The sequence below is a fragment of the Ochlerotatus camptorhynchus genome, unplaced genomic scaffold, assembly GCF_037179485.1.
Source record: "Ochlerotatus camptorhynchus isolate MF236.1 unplaced genomic scaffold, CSIRO-AGI_Acam_v1.1 ptg000042l, whole genome shotgun sequence".
Classification (NCBI taxonomy): Eukaryota; Metazoa; Arthropoda; class Insecta; order Diptera; family Culicidae; genus Ochlerotatus; species Ochlerotatus camptorhynchus.
The window spans coordinates 228778-252865 of record NW_027040533.1 but is presented as its reverse complement, the minus strand read 5'-3'; the positions used below and the strand labels follow the sequence as shown (position 1 = coordinate 252865).

Below are 24088 nucleotides of genomic sequence, written 5' to 3'. Positions count from 1 at the left end.
TGCATGTCGTATTACTTCATCACTTGAGAAATGATGAAGTATTCGGTTTTGATACAGTTGTCATTCTTGCCTTCATCGCAAGGAATCGATTCTAATTGAAAGGTTCCGCTATTTATACCCTTCGGAGTGTTGGAACACCCTCCAAAGGCGCGCCCCTTTGTCAGTCAAAATTAGATTCCTTCGCAACAAAATTAAAGAATGACACCGATAGTGACCATGCATCAGAACCCTAGTCTTAACCACTTCAAACTAGGGAATAACGAATAGAAGATTAGGAATCACATAGATGAAGACTAACTAACTCATTTTTTCCATGTTTCAAGATCATCCTCGGTCCAGGTAACCCGAGGACTTATCACTATCAACAAGGCACAAGGACTATGATGTGTTCCGTTGCAGCAAATCAAATGGATTTCTCAAATTAATTTCATCAAAAGGGGGATTCTTGAAATTTTCGCTCCACAGTGCTCAATCGGTTCCAAATCAGGTCCTAATTAGCCTTCCTAAATTTAAACTCATTTGAAAAACAACTGACTTGGCACAAACCATTTGAAGTTTATATGGAAGTTACTATGGAGAAGAAAAAAACTTTTAGTTCATTGTCCTCTTGCTTTTTTCCATATTGCACAGTTCAATAGTTAAGAAGCTATTCTTAAGGAATGTTTTCTCAGCTACAACAAAAACGTATCTTGACATCCATGGCAGTAACCCGGAAGAGAGATAGCGGCCGTCCAACGAAGATAATGAATCATAAGACGCTCTGCTCGCTGCATAACATGTCCAACAACAAGGATTCGGTAAGTCAACGGGAAGCGACCAGAAAGTTCCGTAGCTCAAAGTCACATATCTGCAATTACAGGAAGGAGGGAATAGTGTGTACAAAGAAAACCAGATCCCTAGAGTACACTGACGAGTAAATCCAAACCGTGAGATCCCAATGCCGCTGGATGGACTAAGCTCAGTTTGAAGACCCTTTGTATGAAATGATTTAGTTTGAACTAAACTTCACTGGTGTTTTTTTTCCCGACCCATTCTTTTATCTCATTTTTAGTGGACACCCGTTATTAAAAAAAAAAAATGTAGTGGTTATACAAAATAGATCAATGATTTAGATATTACGTACGAATGGACAATAGGTTTAATTGAACTTTGAGGGACAAAGATAAGTTTTAACTCATTTCAAATTCTATTCACTACCTTAGGAGCTCCCGATACATGGCCGGGTAAACTGGTACAAAATATAAATGTCAGAAAAGTTTATTTTAAATTCTCATGGGATCACATCAATCATATGAAAGATTTTTATGTAGTCAAAGAGGCAGTGCAGTATAAGTTCGCATCCAAATATACTCAAATTTTGGGAGAATTATCAAGACTTGATTTAGAATCTATCGAGCTTAGTGGAGCAAAATCGTTATTTTGAACCAACCTAATGTGCATGAAAGATAGTTTGCAAAAGAAGAATTTACCTTGTAACCCTGAATGTTCTCCCGAGCTGAACTATGGAAACGAATGTGGATGGTTACAATAAAGGAAACCAATTTCAAACCATTAAAATATATAGCAAAAGAAACTAATCAGAACCACAGAAAAGTGCTAAAAAAGAACCTTCCAAACAAAATTCGAGTTATATAATGGAGATGCGTTGTCGTTCACTCAAAATCATATTCAGACGACCAAATCTTAGCAATAGAAATTAATCGATCCTAATTCTAATTTATTTACCAAACTAATTAATTAAGAAATGCAAAATTCAGAGTTTTTTTAAAGGATTTAATTCGCGAAAGAGCACTCAAACTACTTTTAATAAATCCTTACCTTGTAGTCCGATCGACTTTGCTTGACACTCTTTTCAACTTTATCATACACTTAATCAATGAATTTGCAAAAAAAACACGAATTAGAATTATTTTATTATCACGCGACTGTCTTTAAACTCACTCAACCATTCAAGATCAAATACACGCGAAACAATTTTGGTCTCGAAATGATTCCACCTTATCTCGTCAACGGTTTCCACCAGATTTACTCTGATTGCGCTTTTCGGTTCACTCAAACCGAAGACAACAAATCAAGAAGACTGGCAACTCTTCCATTTTCTCATACGAACGCTATGAGACAGGTATAATCGCGTCATTTGCCGCTCAAAGTTAAATGCTTCGAACGAATATGATAGCAAAGATTACATCCTCAGAAGAAAGGTTTGTGTATTTGCTCATTTTTCTATACGTTGCTTCCACCTTCACTCAAGCGTAGCGCTACTGTATCTGTCGCTTGGATTCTGGCAAAGTTGTCAGTCTTCTTGATTTGTTGTCTTCGCTCAAACCCTTCTATTTGGCCCCCTTCTATTGTTTTATGTTTACTGAATTCTGATTGGTTAAATTTTTGGTTTCCGGTTTGGATTTTTATTCTAGTAAATTAGAACGATACAAATAATGTTCTTGCCCCTAAATTTATACTTATGATATTATCGTTTTAGTACAAACATTTAGTACATATTCCTGTCAACAGGTGTTGTACTAGGTCTGACGATAAAAACATAAATAAGGACCTATATACACCAACTATTAAAAGTGACACATTTTCCACTAATAATTAAATAACCAAAGTATTGAAATTTAAAACATGTAATAAACAGGTTTATTACAACCTTTCAGATGGGACAGCTCCTAAACTACCCAAGTAACCAACATGCCCGCTAATTCGCCTTTTTGCGATACAAGAAACGGCTAACATAGGGTATGCTAATTAGCTTAAAATTAAGCTTTATATTAGCCGCTTATTAGCCTTATATTGCAAAAAGGCGAATTAGAGGGCTTGTTGGTTACTTGGGTATATAGACCGTTTTAGAACCTCCTTTTTGGAAATTTGTATGGACCGTAGACAATCGTGAAACCCCTCACCACAGACAAACAGACGTAACTCTTCATTGTGTATCTTCGTTCATGCATTTAACGGTTGATTTGAATATTATCAGTTCCGCGAACTACTCGCCGCAGCGCTGGCATCGGATCACTTTGACGTTTCTATATATTCTATAGAAATTTTATGCAATATTGTTTACGAGTTAGCGGGCAAGCTTGTTTTCCGCGAGAAGCCAGATAGATGTCGTTACTGAAGTTATATGTTTTGAGATACTATGTTTTCAAGAACAAGTTTTTCAAAGAGTTACGTCTGTTTGTCTGTGCCCTCACTATAAAATAAAAAATAAAGGGTTGTGTCCTAGACACGACCGCAGTATTACCAACAATCAATACGAAACTAACGATTTTAAATTAGCTCACTACTTGACTAACCTATTGGTCCCAAGCAAATCGATTAACGTACCCCATTCTAGTCAAAATTCTAGTACTACACTATGTTTGTTTTAATTCGCTATGAAAGTTTGACAGATAAAATGAGGGGTTAGTGGATTTTCCTATGTTTCGAGGGGAGAATAGATTAGCTTGGGACCGAAGATAGTACCAGAGCTGAGCCAAAAAGCTGAGCTCATAATTTCCTCGTTCATACTAGTTACCGTCTCTCCTTCGACATCGCTGGTTGTCAAGGTGATCGATCCCCTGCGTAGAAAATTGACCATGCAAACAAATTTAAAGTGGTATGGGACAATTACCAACAGCCTCTCTAGGGAATCTTTAAATTTGTGTGGATTAGCTAGAGCTAGTATACTAGAAACTAGCACAGACGCTGATGCCCTGCTTACATTATGCTGGCTGGCTGCGCACAGTGCTAGTACAATATCCGCATATACGCCGTCCGAAGCGGTAATGAGCAGAGGCAGGAAAGCAGCGCTGTTTTACATCTTTTCAGATTCAAGCAGAATGATGTGCAACCAAGTGGTACTCGTTTATGATGACTAGGTATGGGGAACTGTCACTATTTTCCCATGTAGGGGTCGGCCGATGTACGCCGATGCCGTGTGCTTTCGAGGTTTTCCAAAACCTAAGCAAAAACCCACGTTGACGCATGTTTGATACCTGTGCAACGTGTATAATTGAATGCACTGGGCCTGTATTTAATTTTCACGCATTTTTAACTGTGTAGCTAATTAATAACCGCCACTGTGGAACGCCGGTTTAAATGTTTTTTGGCAGATCACTCCACAAGCTAACCCTATCGAGCAAAAGGCTTTATGAGTGAAAAGAAAACAAGCGCTCCAAGTAGTTTAGCTTAACATTTCTAAGAATATTTCACTATTCTAGCGTTCTTGGGCAGAAGTCAAGCACAGTTTCTATCACTTTTATGGTTCTTTCTACTTCGTGGCACATACATCCGAAGGCTTCAACAATGTTCACTAAAGTGATAGATCGAACCATTTGGCGTGATCTAGCAACAATCACCGTTTTCTTCTTGCTCAGTGGGAATAAATATTAAAATCTATGTATAAATTTGTAGTAGAAGTTCTTTGTTTGGCCTGAAATGTCAGTTTTACTACCATTGAAAAAGTGCCATCTGTTCAAGCTTCTGTTGCAATATAACACTTTGGATATTTAGTTGTCGATATTGAAGGGTATTTATGCAGCTTTCAAATTGCATAGAGGAATAAGTTAAACATGTTGGTAATCTTGAAAACAGACTACGAGGGATGTGTTTGTGCAGAATTAATTTACTTATTTACTCGTTAAAGCATAATAAACAAATTGATATCAACAGTTTCTGGTTCTGATCTCCAGGGACGCGAATGTGCTTTGAAACCTGCATCTAGCTTTATTTATAACCAGCTTTTAGTGGAAAATATGGATTACAAATCATGTTTAATTACATAAATAAAAAAAAAAATCCATGGGGGCCTACGGACTTCCGTGGAAACAAACTACTATGTGTTACCTGACTTATAACGAATAAACGTTGTATACGAGTACCACGAATACAACGAATGACTCGTCTAATTTTGCATAGCATTTGCAATGTAAAATTAGACGAACTATACGTTGTATTTGGGGAACTCGTAAACAACGTATAGTATATTCGTTATAAGTCAGGTAACGCAGTAGGGCCGCGATACCATAGTGGGACTGCCTCCTCACTTTGCTATCACTACGATCCGTTTTTATGTGAGATCACCGGCGATCGGTCTTGACCCGTTGAAACGTGAGGTTGGAGCTTGTGAGGACCAGAGCTGTTGATATAACGCTCCATCCATGTCAATTCACCTTGTCTAGCCCAAACTGTGGTAAATAGTACGTTTAAAGTATGATAATTATTTAGGGAGTCCAGACTAACTCAAAATGCTTGTCAAAGTGCAGCAAATTGAAGAGAATTTTTTTTTCAAAACATGAAAATGAAGGGGAAATTTTAAAAGACTTCTCTTTGATTTGTTTTCCGTCAATCTTATTTTCCGTGCTGAGCACCAATGCTACCGACGCCAGGGAGGCAGCTCCCACACCTGGACCCTACCTATCGACCCATCAACTCATGAACCGGGGACCAACGACTTTACTTCCCTTCCGAAGAAAGCCGTGATCAGAGATGTTATGCCTCAGAGCATCCCGGCGGTGCCAACTGGGATTGAACCCATGCCTGCTGGGGTGAGAGGTAATCATGCTTACCACTACACCACCGGCGCCGCTAATTTTAAAAGACAATGTGGTAAACAAACAGGAAGTATTGAAGAAGTGTCATTGTTGTTCTTGACGTATTTTTATCCTTTTTAGGAACTGGTGCTAAATAATCGGTTCGATTTGCTTCGGTTTGTTTGCATTTCTAGATAATGGGACTAATATCACCGACGAACTAACGTGACATGCTCATATCATTAGCAAGGACACGAACCCACGTATAATTTATATTGCATTGTTTTGCGTCTCACCTCGTTTGACAGATCTGATCGCCCGTTTGAAAGTTCGAATCGCTCGTTTGACAATTCGAATTGTGGACAAACGAAATGCTCCTGTGGTATGTCGGTTTGTCGGTGCTAATATTCCGTATCATCACAGAAAAACAGACGAAACGTCCCGGAACTCACTAACGACACCTCGCGAGCTATTCGCGGAAAGTTAAGTCTCAAAGAATGTTGCATACAAGTTCGATAAAATGTATACACTGAAAACGAAACTAACTCAGAAAATGAGTCACTTTTTCTCAGTTATGAGAAACTGTTACTCATTCGTATGGAAAATTTCCTAAAAGCGTTGGTCACAGAGCATGAGTAACCTACACTTTAAGAAATTTGTCCATAGAAATGAGTAAAAATTACTCACTCTCTGAGTATCCAAGTAACCACCAAGGCCGCTATTAGCACGCTAATAGTCTTTTTAAAATATAAGGTTAATATAGGGCTTCCAATTTTTATATCAGTCGTATATCAGCATTATATGCTAAAAGGGTGATTAGCTGACTTGTTGGTTACTTGGGTAAGATTCGTTTTCAGTGTAGAAATCTCAAAGTGATCCGATGCATGCGCTGTGATGGGGGATTTGCACAACTAATAATATTGAAATTGAACGTTCATTGCGTCTACGACGACTGCGGAGAAAGAGTTACGTCTGTTTGTCTGTGGTATCATCAATGTCGTAGCAGCTGTTGTTCGGAATGCCCATATTACGAGAGCTATAGTTCACGGATGTTGCTTTATTTGAATCAGTGTCGGTCTTTCAAGAAAAATAAATTTTAAATGAGTCAGATTTCTGTTCATGTACTGACACTGCACACAGGAGTACTTACTCTGATACCATTGTTATCACGAAAAATAAATCAATTTTATAACGATTATTGGATCCGTTGGAAAACGGAATAAGCAGATGTTCATTTTAGTGTACGAACAGAAACGGAAAAACTTACAAATTCGGATGTCAACAATTCATATGCAAGTCATGTTCACCGTTTGCTTTGGTAGTGACAAATTTCAATATGACAGCGTTTTGAGGGGACGACAACAATGATGAAAATATTCATTTTCAAGTAATTTGGCATGACAATTAAACTCTCTTGATAAATATACATTTATCGATGTTCCCTAACTGGCTTACACAAACATTGCTAATATATTTTTCGAAAGCCTTATAAAGATGCAGACATTCAATTGATTACGTACATTGTATTATGCTTCCATATTATTTATTAATAACAAAGCAACTAAGTTGCGTGTTATCAATCGTTTACGCATTCACGGCCACATGGCATGCACACTTAGAAATTATTATTTTTATACGAGACGTAATTTAGCTTTGACGTAAAGCATGGAACGTAAACAAACATGGCATGTAAAATTAAGTGTCCTGAAACTGAAACATATGCAACTCGACGAAAAGTGCGTTTGATTGAATTGATTTTCTCGTCCTTTTCAACTGATTCTTATGTCAAAAGGGCCGCTTGCATGTGTCGGTCTCAGGGCACTGAAATTTACATGTCTTTTTCGTAGTGTGTGTATAATAATAATGAATCCCTCTTCCATTCTTAATGACATCATATACTTAACTCAAATTTGTTCGATTGCAAAGCTTTCAGAATGATGGCGAAAAATAAGGACAATGTTTAAAACAGGATGCATTGCATCTATCAGTTCCTATCAAGGCACTTATCTATGTCCTTGTGATCGAACTTGATCAACATCGCCTTATTATAGTATTAAAACGTTTAGAACCATCTCAGTCTAAAGTTAAATCTCGTTGTGAATGGAGTGGATAGTAAATAGGAGAAAGCAGAAACATTGATCAGTTGTAAATTTTCCTCAAAGAGAAGCCTCACCGAAAGGTACGGATTTTAAAGATATAATCTTGATAGGGTTTTGAAAAGTTGTAAGTAGTGCACGGCAAGTGATTTATGCAGAAAAATGTGCTCAAAATAAATGCAGTTGGAAAACTTTTGTTCTAAAACCACCATTTCGTGATAAGCAATGGTGTCTATAGTGGCAAGCGGAGAAAAAAGTCATTCAATCAAATGCCAATGAACACTTTCGAAGCAGTATACAATGACTTCACTGACATTGTTTGATTCGCATCGATTTTATATTTTCGCTTATAATGTAGGTTTGGGAAAACAGGATATCAGGGTGAAGTAATGAAATTGGGTTGTTAGCGGAATGCTTAAATAAAACAGCAAAAAAGGGCTTATCTTCCATTTAATTCCACTTAATTATTTTTGATATCCATGACAGATACGTATTTCGACTACAATGTGCAGTAGACTGATGCAAAATTTGACTTTTTCGCTCCACAGTGTTAGGTAACTTTTTCGCTCATCTCCTAGGTAAAAAAGTCAAGATCACAGGCAGGGTTGCTTCCACTCACTTGCTATAAAAACATGTTTTTCGGAATTATGCAATCATTAGATGATAAAATGATATGTTGTACTTGTAAGTAACGATAAGAGGGTTTAAAGAATGTGTTTGACTCATAAAACCTGTCAATTTTGCTTTCAGAGCGTCGCAATAAGCGATCTTATGATTCGTGAGCGTTCACTCAGAGTGAGCACTCACGAGTCGTAAAATCGCTGATTGTGACGCATTGAAAGCAATATTGACAGATTTTATGTGTCAAACACATACTTCACGTCCTCATCTTGTAACTTACAAGTTCTAATTATCACTTGATTCTCATGATTTCATAATTCTGAAAAACATTGTTTTATAGCAAGTGAGTGTAAGTAACCCTGATCACAGGTATAAAAATGAAGCTGCAATGTGTTGAATCGGAACCTACCTATTTTTTTATTATTATGGGGTTAGATTTTGATAAGTTCTTTAGTGGGAATGACACTGATGAAGACTGCACATTGTAGTCGACATACGTATCTGGAATGGATACCAAAAATAATTAAGTGGAATTAAGTGGAAGATAACCCCTTTTTTGCAGGATATCAGGGGTTTAACGACCGGAGGAAGGAAAATCGGTATTTTGTTTTATTATTTTACTTTATTATGCTCCTACTGGGATTTTGCGCCAGCCCTCAACTTATTGTTCTTGTTTAGCAATTCTCCACAGTTTTTAATTGAGAGATTAGCCACTACCATTTTTCCTTTAGTACAATTGACTGGAAGTCGAAAAATTTGTAAACCCGAAAAATTCCTAGACCGAACCGGGAATTTAACCTAGCCGCCTCCAGCATGGTCTTGCTTTATAGCTGTGCCTTTACCGACTTAGCTAAGGGAAGCCCCGTGGTACGATTAGAAAAGCGGTATTGCGGTTATGAAATAGATTATGCAATCGTCAATCATACAATGACACTGTTTCTTTGATAGACCGGCAGAATGGCTACCAGTATCGAGGGGCTCACCGTTGTACATCTAACACTCCTTCTCAAAGGTTAACCCTCGGATGTCCTTCAGTCCATACAGTGACTCCCCTCTGTTCCACTTTATTTACCCAGTAACTGCCTACCACTCTTCTAGCAGGTCCCAGGCTCCGTTCGCCATTTCCTAATGGTAGTTCACATACTTCATCTTTTCATTGAAAGTCACTGGTTCCTCAATCTAGTGAGTAGCAACACCCACCACGTAGTCCGAGAAACGCTTCGGCAGTTTGATGTGATTCATCCGTATTGACGGCTGATCTTCAGGAACGCCTTCACTGTCCAGTAAATCCTCAGACGGTTCCACTAAACTGATGCAAAATTTGAAATTTTCGTGTTCAAATGGTTTCAAATCAGGTCCTGATTAGCCTCCGGAAGTTTAAACTCATTTGATAAGAAACTAACTTAGCACAAACCATTTGAAGTTTATATGGAAATTACTATGGGAAAACAAAACTTTTTGTTCATTGTATTCTAGCCTTTTTACATATTGTACTGTTAACAAATTCTATTGCTATTCTTATGGGAATTTTTATCAGCTACAACTTTGCAGAAAATCATTTTTCAGCCAAACGTCAAATTAAATAGTTATTAATTGTTTAAGAGATTAATAATCTTATGCAAGATTAAGCAACTGTATTGTGGGCAACACTGTATTCTGCAGTGTGACATAGTAGCCATGATTGTTGTCCTCTATTCTACGCGCCATAAACACCAATGTTGCCTGCTGAACAGTTGATTGAGCATAATCATAAGACATGAGTGACTAGAATCATTAATATTTTTTGTTCCTTAGATTTGATCGAAAAGTGGTCTTGAACAAAGTTGTAGCTGAGAAAACTTTCTAAAGTAGAGTGAACTGGTGAATTTTGAGATCAATATGAACCTAAATTATGGTTTCTCCATAGTAATTCCCATATAAACTTCAAATGGTTTGTGCCAAGTCAGTTTCTCACTAAATGAGTTCCAAATGTATGAAACTAATCAAGGCCCAATTTTGAACCGTTTGAGCACTGTGGAGCGAAAATTTCAAATTTTGCATCAGTCTACGACTCCACCTTAATCATCAACGGGCTGAAAGTCTTGCTAATAAAGATAACCTAACTAACCTAATCATCAACGGGTCTTCTTTGTCATCATAAACATCAGAGGAATGCATGTCAAAGAACTGTTCGCTTTCGATTTTTTCACAGCTGTCGATTTTTTCACTCTAATTGCCTTCAGGTTTACAGATCTCCTTCTATTGATCCGCTGGCTCCAATTTCCGCAACGACAATCAGGTCGTCACGATAATAAAAACAAACGCTTGAAACAAATTTCACAGAATTAAAAAAAAACCCGAATTGATCCACCTATGGTGTGATCAGACCCTTCTTACTTATTCAAGTTTATTTCTTTTATTGTCATTATCAGTGACCAAGCCCCCCACCCCCGTGTCATCCAGTGACGCTACGCTACTGCCTGGGGGTACCCGGAATATATCCGGGTGTAGTCTATTTGGTGAGGCTACCAATCACCTTATCATCGTATTTTAATGTGATTTAATGGGTTTTAATTCAATTCATATTCAAGCAACTTCCCCGGGGTACCCGGAACATGTCCAAGTGTGTCCAATGTGGTCTGGAACACTTAACACGACTTGCATTGATCTTATTTTTGAATTCTGTAGTAATTTGATGTGTGGCATGATGGTTTTGATACGTTCACCGGTTCACCGATTCCAAAACCGTTCAATAGCGTTCAATGAGACCCCAAGACCTATCATTTGGCGCCGAGTTTGTCCAAATCGGTTGAGCGGTTGCTGATGAACGTAAGCGCATTCATTTCGTTACATACACACACACATACACACATACACACATACACACACACACACACACACAGACATGTTCCGATCTCGTCGAGTTGAGTCGAATGGTATATGACACTCGGCCCTCCGGGCCTCGGATCGATAGTCGGTTTTTCAAGTGATATCTATACCCTTCTTTGTAAGAAGGGTAAAAAGCATATTGGCTCTAGCATGCTTAATTTACATGGGAAAACATAATCAAAACATTTAAAAATTTGTTAGCATGTCAATGTACACATTTTGTTTTTGTCATATAGATCAGAGAACTTAAGGCAGTTCCATTAATTTCAGGAAAATAACAGGAAATTAATAAAAGTTCTAATAAATACAGGGAACTTTAGAAAAAAATTCGAAAGCTCAGAGCTCTTTAGATTAATTTCGAATACTTCAGTGATGTTTCGAAAATTTTAGTGAATATCCGAAGCATTCAGAGAAGTTTCAAAATTTTCTGGAAAGTTTTATGAACTACAGGAAAGTCTAGAACTTTAGGAAGATTGAAGATCTTTAAAGGATCCGTTGGTTGGTTCCAAGAAATTCAGTTTAGTAAAATCGTACCGTGTAAATTGTGACTCAGCGGCACCAACCGTGTAAAAAACACCGTAAAAAAGACTTGAGTGTATTTCGAAGATGATCAGAGATCTTCAGATCACTTTCATTAATTAATCGCAGGAACTTTTAAGAAGTTCCGAAGAATTATGGAATATTCTGAGAATTTCATGAATGTTTTGAACATTTCTGTAAATATGTGGAGAATTAAGGGAAGTACATGAATGTTATTAAAAAAAATGGAGTGCTGGAGAAGTTCCAAGAACTACTTGAAAAAATAGGAAACGTCAAGTACAATTCATGAACTTCTTGAAAATATAGGAAGCTTCAGGAAAGTTCTTAGATTTTAATGGAAGTTCCATGAGCTTCAAGGAAGTATCTAAAATATCACAGCATTAGGATAGGTCAAAGAATTTCAGGGCAGCTCAATTATTTTCAGAAATATTGTGTCAACTTTTAAAACCTCTGAGAAATTCAGGTCTAAATAACATTATTGAAGTTCAGAGATTTTTGTTGCAGTTCCAATAACTTCAGGGAAGCTACGAAAACCTCAGAAAAGTTTAGACTTTTGATCTTGAAGAATTATTTATTTTGTTCGGCTTTCAGGCTGCAAGATTTTTTTTTATACTTTTAACATCGTCAACGTTTCTATCCAGGTGTTAGGATCTTCATCAGGGCTAGTTTTAGTTTAAGATCGTTAAGATTTTTGAGCTATGTCCAGAGACCGAAACGTCAAAAAACATTCTAGCGTTTTGATCAGGATTGTTAATTGACAGACGTCGATAAATTTACATTGCATTGTTTCAACGGTAAACTGAAAATCCAATATCCGAAAAATTTAATATTTTTTAATTTTTTTTTTTTTTTAGTAGAAAAGTTTCCCATATTCTTTTTTCCCTTGATTTGTTTTCCGTCGTTTCCCGTGCTGAGCACCAATGCTACCGACGCCATGCAGGCAACTCCCACACCTGGACCCTACCTATCGACCCATCAACTTATGAACCGGGGACCAACGGCTTTACGTCCCCGAAGGAAGGCGTGATCAGAGATGTTATACCTTAGAACATCCCGGCGGTCCCGACTGGGATTGAACCCAGGCCTGCTGAGGTGAGAGGTAATCACGCTTACCACTACAGCACCGGCACCACTGGGTACACATATTCTAGTTTTAATTAGAGAGAACTAAATTGTGTGTACATTCCGAAATTAAAATTATGGGAGCTCCATCAAGGGGCGCATACATATATGAAAAATCAGTGAGTAACCAGGTCCAAAATTTCCATGACCGCACTGGAAATGTGTTATTTTATTATTGAAAAAAGTTTTCCTAGAAGTAAAGAAAACAGGAATTTTGTAGTGGGAAGAAATACTAATAGCTGTGTATAAATTTCTAGTTGGAATGCTTTAATTGGTTTGAAATTTCGATTTCACTCCCCTCACCGCCCCTCCTTAAAGGGTGATTTTGGAAAAGGGAATGCTCGACCCGATTCGTACCTTCCTCAAAATTGTCCTTTGGCCGTTTTCTACTTTCTATATACGATTTTCACACTGCCGTACTATTATGGAACTATCAATTCTATACGTTCATATACTCATCTATCGTATAAAATGTTCACTTTAAGTCTGATATTGACAGTAATCATCTCCAACTATGTGTGAATGAAGGAAGCAAAATCAATTATCAAAACCGAAATTTGATAAATTCTAAATCTACCGAGCTGACGTCAAACTTTGCGCAGTTCCTAATGCTTGTGCACTCGTAGATTTTCTCTCGTAGAACACGGGAAGTAGTGTTTGCTGTGGTAATATTTCAAAAATATTGATGAATCATATTCGGAAATGCACAGTATATCAGTCTGTTTTGCATTTATAACTTATATATGGCATTTTGTATCATTCCAGATGACAGCTTCTCGAAGAAAGATGCTACTGACACTGCTGGTCCTGTACCAATGTATTTTCGAAGCTCATTCCGTAGCAGGGAACAGGCAGTTGAAAGACGTGCAAGTTAAAATACCGATGCAGATTCGTGCCCGCCGTTACTGTACCGATGCTGATTGTATCAAAACCTGTCCCATGGATTTTGAATTAGATAACGATAAGCAGTTCTGCCGCTACAAGCGATCGGCTTGTCCAGCCAACTACGTACGTCGGCACGGGAGTTGTGTCCTATCGGAGATTCAGTGTCCCCCAGGAAGTGTCCGCCAGGGCAACAGATGTGTCGTCAAAACTTTGGATTGTCCCACCGGTTACATTCTCGAAGGCAACAACTGCGTCAACGCCAGATACTGCCCGGAAGGATACCACTGGGAAAATGGCTTCTGCTACCATCAACCGCGCACGCAAATTTGTCCCAACGGTTACGAGAATCGACAAGGAAAATGTATCCAAATCTGCGTTAACTGTGATGCGGCGTGCTCGGATTGCGAAGAGGAGAGTGTGACCTTGAAATGTCCTGCAAGCTACGAATTGTACCGAGGCAAATGTTTAAAGATTGTTCAGGGCAGAGCTGATGTAGTGCTGAGGAATGCTACTTACAGGGTACCAGTTGAATGCGACAATGAGGATGTTTACAACAATGGCTTATGTATGAGGAGGAAGTTCGAAAGTCCGCGTTGTGACACAGGAAGCTTCTATGCTGGGAAATGCGTGGAGGTGGCTAGGTGTTCGCAAGGTGTGTTTAGCAATGACTGTGAGTGTCTTGTGGAAAGCACGTTGCCAGCAGTGTGCCGTCAAGGTCAACCTGGTGCTTCTGGATGTGTGATTTCAAAAAGTCAATGTCGCAAACCTTCACTGCTCGTGAATGGATTATGTGAGGGGAAGTTAGATTCACATCGAGCGTTCTGTGCATCCGGATCTCCTTTTGATAGCATGTATTGCACTTCAAAAGCACCAGTTTGTCCAACTGGGCTTGTACTAGAAGGATCGTTCTGTAAGAGGAATGTATCGCACCCTGTGGATTGTGGAAGATTCCAATGGCGTGATGGATGGTGTAGTACTAGTGCAACATGTGAATCGGGATATAAATTACAAGAGAATGGTGACTGTGTCCGGGAAATGAGGACGCAAACGGATTCATGTCTAGCGTCCACAACGTACGATGGAGAGCACTGTGTGAGCAATGCTCCGTTGTGTGAACCAGATCACGAGTACGACGAACGATATGGGATTTGTGTGCGATGTATGGAGCAGCCGGCTGTTTGTGATACAACTTCCGGATATCAGTTGAACAATGGAACGTGCGTTAAATACGAACCTCTCTGCCCGCCGGGATTCAAATGGAAACATAATCACTGTGAAAGCAGCTCGTCTAGCTATGTAGAATGTAAATCAGGACAATTTTTCGACAATTACTGCGTCCATAGCCACCTCAACTGTCCTGACAATCAAGAACTCATAGATGGAGTTTGTGTTCATCAGGAAGTACCTAGCTGTCCAGAAGGCGCCGTCTACCAGAATGGACTTTGCGTAGCAGTTAAACAATGCCCTCCTGGCTATACCGTTGGACAACACAGCTGTATCGAAGAAACGCGTACTGCTTTGAACGCCTCTGTTAAACCTGAATGTCGACATGGTTTTCACTATGAGAAAGCCAACTGCATTAGGACGATCCGTACAGATGTTGTTAAAGATTCAAGGCCTGTACAGTGCGCCATTGGATACACCCTGCAAAATGGAAAATGTATTAAGGAATATCACGGATTACTGGTGTGTCCTCCAAAAACCATCCACATGAACCAAGAAAACAAATGTTTCTGTAAAGTTGATCTCGTGTGTCCCAGTGGCTATGAAAGAATGGGTGAGGAATGCGTTTTTCGATCGACAAACTATTACTCTCCATATCTTAACTTCCTGAACCCTTGCCACGGCATCCAGTGCAGTCTGCAGTACTGTTTATCTCAATGTTTCAGTCCACCATGTCCAGTGCAACCATGTTCATACGGAGTTCAGCACTTCAGCTCCGTGTACGGTGGCGGCAGTCAACAGAATTCTGATATTTGTGGCATTGGAGAAACCTGTACGACCATTGATAAACAGGAAACTATCGTCAGCCTGACATGTCCTCCCGGTTACGACAAGGAGAACAATACATGCATAACATTTTACAGTAGGATTTGTCAAAGTGGTTACAAGATGGTCGATGGTGTATGCTTAAAAATCGAAGAGTCAAACATCATGTGCCCTTTAGGATACGGATTGACGAATGGAACGTGTATTCGCCTACATTGTGATGCAGGATACACACGGGAAGGTACCACCTGTGCCAAGATAGAGTACCATACGCCTTTTGCCTGTCCGAAGAACTACATCTACATTGAAGGCATTTGTTTGCATAAAAGTGACTGTCCCGGTGGTTCCGTTGAAGGTAACCAATGTGTTCGGAGAAGATACGTTCACTTCAGATGTCCTCCGAAATTTACTCAGATCAACGATACTTGTGTGTTGATTGCCACCTGCCCAAGTCAAAACCTGTTCTTTACCGATAGCGTTTGCAGAAGTGCAGAGCAAATACAGCTCCGATGCCCTCCGGAAACGAAACGAGTCAAGGAAATGTGTGTGTATGATAAAGGATCAAAGTTTGAAAAAATCAGCCTGGAGCCATCGAGATGCAACGGAAGAGTGATAGTACCAGATAATATGTGTGCCTACATTGAGACTCCTTCTTGTGACAAGGGATATGTTTTAAAAAACGGCAGATGCGTCACTTGCGCCTCGAAGACTCCACACTGCCCGTCCGATATGGTCATCATCAATCGGAAGTGCATCAAATATCATAAACTGTGCAGAGATGGATGGTACCTTAACAAGGAAGGACAGTGCATAGCAGTGACCATACGGTCAGCAACATGTGCTCAAGGCAGGATTTCCTTCAACAGATGCATACAAGGTTTTCCCTCATGCAAGATAGGTTATACTATCGTTGGAAATATGTGTGTACACAAGGAAATGGTTTTAGCGAAATGCAACGAAGGAATATTGCTCGATGGTACATGCGTCAGTCTACTACAATGCAATGGACCAGACTTTGTTATGTCTAATGGATGGTGTGTACGAAATGAGTATTCTGAACCCTCTTGCAATAGCAGAACAGCAAGAATGCGGGACGTCTGCATCAGCGGTAATCCCAAGTGTCCAGAAAACCATTATCAACTTAACGGACAATGCTGCTCACATCGAGTACAACAAGCAGAGTGTTCAAACAATGCCCGATGTCTGGAGAACTTCTGTCCCGTCTCATACCCTAGTTGCAGCACTTCATTCAACTTCGATGGATCCGTCTGCACCAAGGTGATCTCTCATTCTCCTAAGTGCCCTAGTGGAACAAGTCCAGTCAGTAGCGATCGTGACTACTGTCAGTATTCTACGGAACAAGCCGATTTCTATTGTCCCAATGAATACAATTTTAAAAATGGCATCTGCCAAAAACGCCAATACGTGGAAGCAAGCTGCCCAAGCGGGTTCCGCCGAAAGTTGGATTCCTGTATTCGTAAAGTATGCAACAATGCTGCCCTTACTGTTTACTGCGGTTCGCAGGGACAATTTTCACCATCGCTATCACCTGTAACGCATGTCCCTCATTTTCCTGCCCCAAGACCGTTCAACACATCAACCTCATCCGTTGCGCAGGGCGAAGTCTGTTGCCGAATCCACTCACCCAGGATATGTAGATTTGACGAAAACGCCGACGAATGGAATTGCTACCATACAGAACATAATCGATGCGGATCATTCTGTTATCGTCAAGACCAGCGCATCTATCTGCGCACTTCAGAGTCGTACTATTTCAATGATGTTTTGATTCTGATACCTCCAGAGCACGGTACGGAAATCAGAATTGAAGATTTTGATGAAAACTATGATTACGTGGACGATACAAAACCGAGTAAGTATATAGATTATAATCACTCCAGTCAACTCTTCCAGAATTGATAATAACGTGTTATTTCGAGAAACTGCGTTAAAACCGGTAGAGGTGGAAAGTCGATATCAAATTATATTTTGGGATCACATACCCATATGCCCTCCTATCGCTTGGCATGGCTATGATGTATGTCTGTATGCCTCACCCCGGTCTACTGTGGTATATTCCAAGGAGGAGGGCAAAAAGATGTTCATACTTGTTCTGCATTATATGACAAGTGTTGTAGTATTATGTACCTACATTAATCATTAAACATGATTTTGAGAACCCGAAGTCGTCTAAGTTCTTCAAAATGTTCTGGAGTTAAGATCTCGATGTTCTATAGGCTCAATGTGGTTTGATACGAACGATCCCGACTTACTCAACACATCCGAACTTTGTAAAGCTTCATAATTACTATATATGTGCATCATAGAATGGTAACAACACAGACAAACAGACATAAAACATTGAATATTTCTCATTGTAAAACATCGTCGCTTAAACATTACCGCCATCTGTTGAGTACACTGTGGTGGGTAGTACGCTGATCAGATGGCGGTAGTGTGTAAACGTCAAACGCAAGGGAATTTACTATGCGCGCCACAGGTGGCAGTACTACCAACTGATATACTTTCAAATAGACCGTTAAATGCTTGTTCGATGAACAACTTATGAGAGTTATGTCTGTTTATCTGTGGTAACAATAATATATACAATGCTCTCCAAACTATTCTGGAGCTTGAAGTTCTACACGCTCAATATAGTCTTGAATAATGTCCTGAAAATCTTTATTAATCCCTAGAGCTATAGAGAGTCTCCTGACACACAGAAAAAAATCTGAATTTTGACTGTCGCTTAAAATCTCCTCTCGTTTAATGTTGATCTATTGATCGCATCTACTAAAGAGCCTGAATTTATAAAGAGACGACATCTTATCCATTTTACAGGTCTTCTGCTCGATTGAAATGACTTTTCCTATGACTTTGACAGACAATCGATTGTTCCAATTTTTACATGTAGCCTCTTTATAAATTTAGGCTCTTTAGCATCTACGTGGTGCGAAGTCACTGGAAATGGTTGTGAACTACAACTACAAAATTAACGGGTATGAGGTGTAGCTCCCTCAACTGGACCATACCTATCGACCCATCAACTCATGGACCGGGGACTAACGGCTTTACTTCCCTTCCGAAGGAAGGCGTGATCAGAGATTGTATGTCTCAGAAAATCCCGGTGGTGCCGACTGGGATTGAACTCAGGCCCTTTGGGGTGAGAGACAATCATGGTTACCACTACACCACCGGCGCCACTATCACTAAGATATTAATTGCACTTCAAACTATTCTGAAGCTAAGATCTTGGCTCAATATAGTCTTGAGCAATGTTCTGATAATCTTTATGAATCCATGAAACTCAATAGGGACTCCTGACAACATGTTCAGCTTGGATTGGTAACATTAAGATTTTTAATACTATCCAAACTTTTCTGGGCTACGATCTAAGGCTCAATGGAGTCTTGAACATTGTCCTGAAAATCTATATGAGTCCATGAAGCTCAAGGGAGCCTTTTGACAACATGTTTACCTTGGATTGGTATAATTGAGATTTTTATTACTATATGGTGACCCCGGCGTAGTGGTTAACACCCATACCTCTCACGCCAAAGTCACGAGTTCAAATCTCACCCCCGGACATGTCACGAATGACCCAAGAGTGTTAAAGTGACTATAATAAAAAAATATATATTTATTACTCTCCAAAATATTCAAGAGTTAATATCTTGAAGATCTATAGGCTCAATAGAGTCGTAAACAATGACCTGAAATTCATTATGAGCTCGTGAAAATCAAGATAGCTTCTTTATATCATGCACATCATGGAATAGTATGAAAACGGTTTTTAATACTCTTCAAACTGTTCTGGAGCTAAAATCTATAGGAGCCCATGAAGCTCAAGAGAGCCTCCTGACAACATGCACATCATGGATTGGTATCAGTAAGAATTTCAATATTCTCAAAACTATTTTGGTGTTCGTGAAGCTCAAGAGAGCCTCTTGATAACATGAACATCATGGTTGGTTGATGGTTTTTATTAAGGAGATTTTCAGCCAGACACTGGATCATCTTCAATGTACACCATAGATTGGTATCACTAAGATATTATTTGTTTTCAAAACTATTCTGAAGCTAATATCTTAAACATCTACAGGCTTGATAAAGTCTTGTACAATGTGCTGAAAATCTGTATGAGTTAATGAAACTCAAGGGAACCCCTTGACAACATGCACAGCATGGATTGGTATCAATAAGATATTTATTGCTCTCGAAAGTATTCTAGAGTAAAGATCTTGCAGGTTCAATAAAGTCTTTAAAAATGTCCTGAAAACCATTATGATTTCGTGAAACTTAAGAACATTTAATTACCTACAACTTCTTCTCAGATGTTATTTTGATCAGATCAATCATTTTCATGTTATGATTTTTTGAAGAAATATAATCCAGTTTTTAATACGCCTTTTTCAAAAGTTAGAAAATCATATTTGAATAAAAAATTGAACCATTGGTAGCAGGGATCTCCCTTAGCTCAGTCGGTAAAGGCGCAGCTACAAAGCAAAACCATGCTGGAGGTGGCTGGGTTCGATTCCCGGTCCGGTCTAGGAATTTTTCGGGTTGGAAAATTTCTCGACTTCCCTGGGCATAGAGTATGATTGTACTTGCCACACAATTATACTAATGCAAAAATGGTACAGGCATCGAAAGCTCTCAATTAATAACTGTGGAAGTGCATCAAGAACACTAAGTTGAGAGCACGCAATAAGCTAATATGCCATACGCAATAAGCTTGAAATGCGAGGAAGAAGAAGAAGCAGCGAACATATGAGTAGTTTCATTCAAATCACGAACACCCATGTCCAACCGGTTTGTGTTTTGGGCTGAAAATGCTCATAATTGACTTTTTTTTTTTTTTTTTTTTTTTTTATTATAGTCACTTTAACGCTCTTGGGTCATTCGTGACTTGTCCGGGGGTGAGATTTGAACTCGTGACTTTGGCGTGAGAGGTATGAATGTTAACCACTACGCCGGGGTCGCCCCCGTAACATAATTGACTTGTTAACGCTGAAATCATGGATTTATTTGATGTTTTCTGCTCGATAGGCCAAAAATGGGCGATTAGGCCGATATAGATCTCTACCCTATATAAATTAATTTGGATCTATGACCGGAATGTGAAACCTTGGGGCCGTAGGGTGGTCGTCTGGAAAATTCGGAAGTAGGAGTTTATGACTTATATGACTAGTCATTTCATGAAACTTATTCTAGAGCTCTGCGATTTTTTTTAAGAAGATGCAGTGATCTATACATAAAATTTATAAAATTTATCAGCTTCAACTTCAAGGTGGATCCGTCAGCTTCAAGCAAACTGCAGCAACTTTTAAGGAGTTCTTCAACTTCAAGGATATCCCGAAAACTTCAGAGATGTCACGAAATTATCTGAGAAGTCTGCAGAACTTTAGGAGAATTATGGAAAATTTCAAGAAAGAAAGCTAGCTCTATATTTCTCCAGGAAAACTCAGGGATCTTAAAGGCAGTTCCAAAAACTTCAAGAAAGAACAGACTTTCAGCCAAAGTTAAAGATCTGTAGTTTTTGGGAGAGGATACCAAGTGGTACTAAGATCTGTAAATTTTGAATTCCATAAATTCAGGACAGCCTTATGAGCTTCAGGAAAATGTTGAGAGAACTGCAGTTTCATTTTTTTTCAGGGATTTTCCGAGTATTTCGAGCAGCTCCGTTAATTAATTGCAGGAACACCACCAGAGCCGATGTATTTTAGAATATTCCGAGAATTTCAGAAATGTTCCAAACATTTCTGGCTAACTGTGGGATCTCCAGAGAAGTTCTTTGAATATCAGAAAAATGTAGGAACGCAACAGAAGTTCCGAGGAAACTTCCCAAGATAGAGCTGTTTTCTCACTTCCGGATTCTAACTGAAGCAGACTTTCTTAAAGCTTAAAAAAGCAAAGCTCATTACACTTGTAGTTTAAGATGGCGTAAGATGCACCCCGGTGGGAAAATGACTTTGCGGCGTTTAAAATACATGGTTTGCCTCTTTTCGAGGATCTGTTAAGGAACATTACTAATGTAATGTTTGAACTAGCAATACTTTAAATGTTTTCAAAATTTGCAAAAAGTCATCTTTTCCCGGAGGTGCACCTTATCCTATGTACCAACTCACTTACATAATAAATGGTAAAAAGGTAAATGAATCATTAAACAATGACGATGTTCCTTAATAAGTAAAAAAAATCTCATTAAAATAGATCGGGTTGCTCCTTAAATGATTGATCAAAATACGTTAAAAATCTTAAAATGCTCAGTAAATATTTAAAGTACGCTCCCTAAAATAGAGAAAACTGTACATTAAGCATTTGAAAATGCTCCTTAGTATGCACTGCTTTGCACCATTTTGAAGTGTAATTGTACCATATATCATCGGAAAAGCTGCTGTAGAAAGGTTAATAAGTACCATGAAATCAGCTGAAATGTTCAGTAAAAAATTTTCAGGACTTCATGGTACTTATTAACCTTTCTACAGCAGCTTTTCCGATGATATATGGTACAATTACACTTCAAAATGGTGCAAAGCGGTGCATACTAAGGAGCATTTTCAAATGCTTAATGTACAGTTTTCTCTATTTTAGGGAGCTTACTTTAAATATTTACTGAACATTTTAAGATTTTTAACGTATTTTGATCAATCATTTAAGGAGCAACCCGATCTATTTTAAGGAGATTTTTTTTTACTTATTAAGGATAATTTCATCTGTTTTATTGAGCAAAAGTAGGGCTGCCCATAATGAATATTGAACATATTATCAAATTGAAAACTCTTAATAAATATTAAACTAAATACCTAGAGTATATCATTTCTTCTTTTTTAACATATAAAACATAAATAATAATCTATAAATTTTTTATTTCAACGAACCAGGCTGCGACGGATGTACGGATCGGAGCTATGATTGCGACAGCTATTGCTACACCTATGAGTGCCAGAAATCAGGGAGCCAATGCGACTTTAGGGATCAGCGTGAATTTTGCTCCGCCCACCCGGGACCTGGATGCAGCGCCAAAGATGGCTGCTATAGCCGAGATTTTTGTATTCAATAGTGTAACAGTAGTGCTAGTAGCCGTAGGTGGAACGTACTCTAGTGAACTCTCTCCATATAAATTTGTTAACAACAAACTTTCAAAATCTCATACAACATCAGGGAAAAGATTTCACTTTCCAACAAACATTTAAAAATTAATAAAAGTTTGTGAAGACAAAACTATGTTTCTTCAGTTTGAAAATGGCTTATAGTACGTTCAGACTACAGAGTTATAACATAGAGGTAACTCTAAGACCAGAAGGTACCAAAGAAACGTGCTCAACTTTTTGGCTCGTTATAACAAGTTATAGCACTATCTTGATGGTGGTTTCTGTGTTGCAATTATTTGACAACCGTTATAACATGTTATAACTCTCCAGTCTTGACAGCGTTTTATTCAGCATTTGAGTACCTCAAATTGTTTATTTGACTATTACACATAGGGGAAGTGTACCAGCTATGGCGATAGTGGTCCTCTAAGGGATCGTCCATTAATTATGTCACACTTTTAGGAGGAAGGGGGGGTTTTGGAAACTGTGACGAGCCATACAATAAAAAATTAAGATCCATACAAAAAATGTGACAAAGGGGGGAGGGGGGGTTGAAAATGGGCCAAATTTGCGTGACATAATTAATGGACCATCCCTAATTGGTAATAGCAACCGTTGGAAACTAACGATTTTAAATTGGCTCACTACTTGACTAGCCTATTGATCCCAAGTACATCTATAACCGTACCTCGTTCTAGTATAAATTCTAGTACTACACTATGTTTGTTTTGATTCGCTATGAAAGTTTGACAGATATAAGGGGGGGTTCGTGGATTTTCCTATGTTTCGAGAGATGCATCGATTACGGGTGGACGGGGGGACCGAAGATAGTACCAGAGCTGAGCCAAAAAGTTGAGCACGTTTCTTCGGGACCTACTACTCTTATAAAATTCCACACATTTTTGTTGACGAATTTCCATGTGAAATTCCACATGATTTTCATGTGACCACACATAAGCAGAATCCACACAGAAGCACACATGAAATTTATGAGTCAAATGAATAGTATGTGTGGTTACACATGGCTTTTATGTGTACACATATTAAGTATGTGTCCGACACATAGATGTCATTTGTTGATCACATTGCAAAAATTCATGTGAAGGAAACATAATCAAACAATCTTTGAAATTTTATCAGTGTAGTCTTAGAGTTACTTCTATAACATTTGTATTCTCTGCAGAAATAACGCATCGGGAAAATGCATCCACCGAATTCAGAGAATGAAGGAATATGAACTCTGGGTACCTTCATGTTCCAAATCAGAATGCTGTAAACAGTTTTCCGACACAGACGGAAAATGCAGTCATATTAAAGCATTGTAGCTAATAACATTCGTTGAATAAAAATATAAACCAAA

The 24088-nt window shown here is 38.7% G+C and overlaps 1 protein-coding gene across 1 annotated transcript; it reads left to right on the top strand.

Annotated features, from left to right (window-relative positions):
• The first annotated feature begins 743 nt into the window (after positions 1-743).
• LOC135713821 (zonadhesin-like) lies at positions 744-22697 on the top strand. The gene is made up of 3 exons (XM_065237061.1): positions 744-797; positions 13526-17507; positions 22519-22697. The coding sequence occupies exons 1-3, from the start codon at positions 744-746 to the stop codon at positions 22695-22697; spliced, it is 4215 nt and encodes a 1404-aa protein (XP_065093133.1).
• Positions 22698-24088: the final 1391 nt, after the last annotated feature.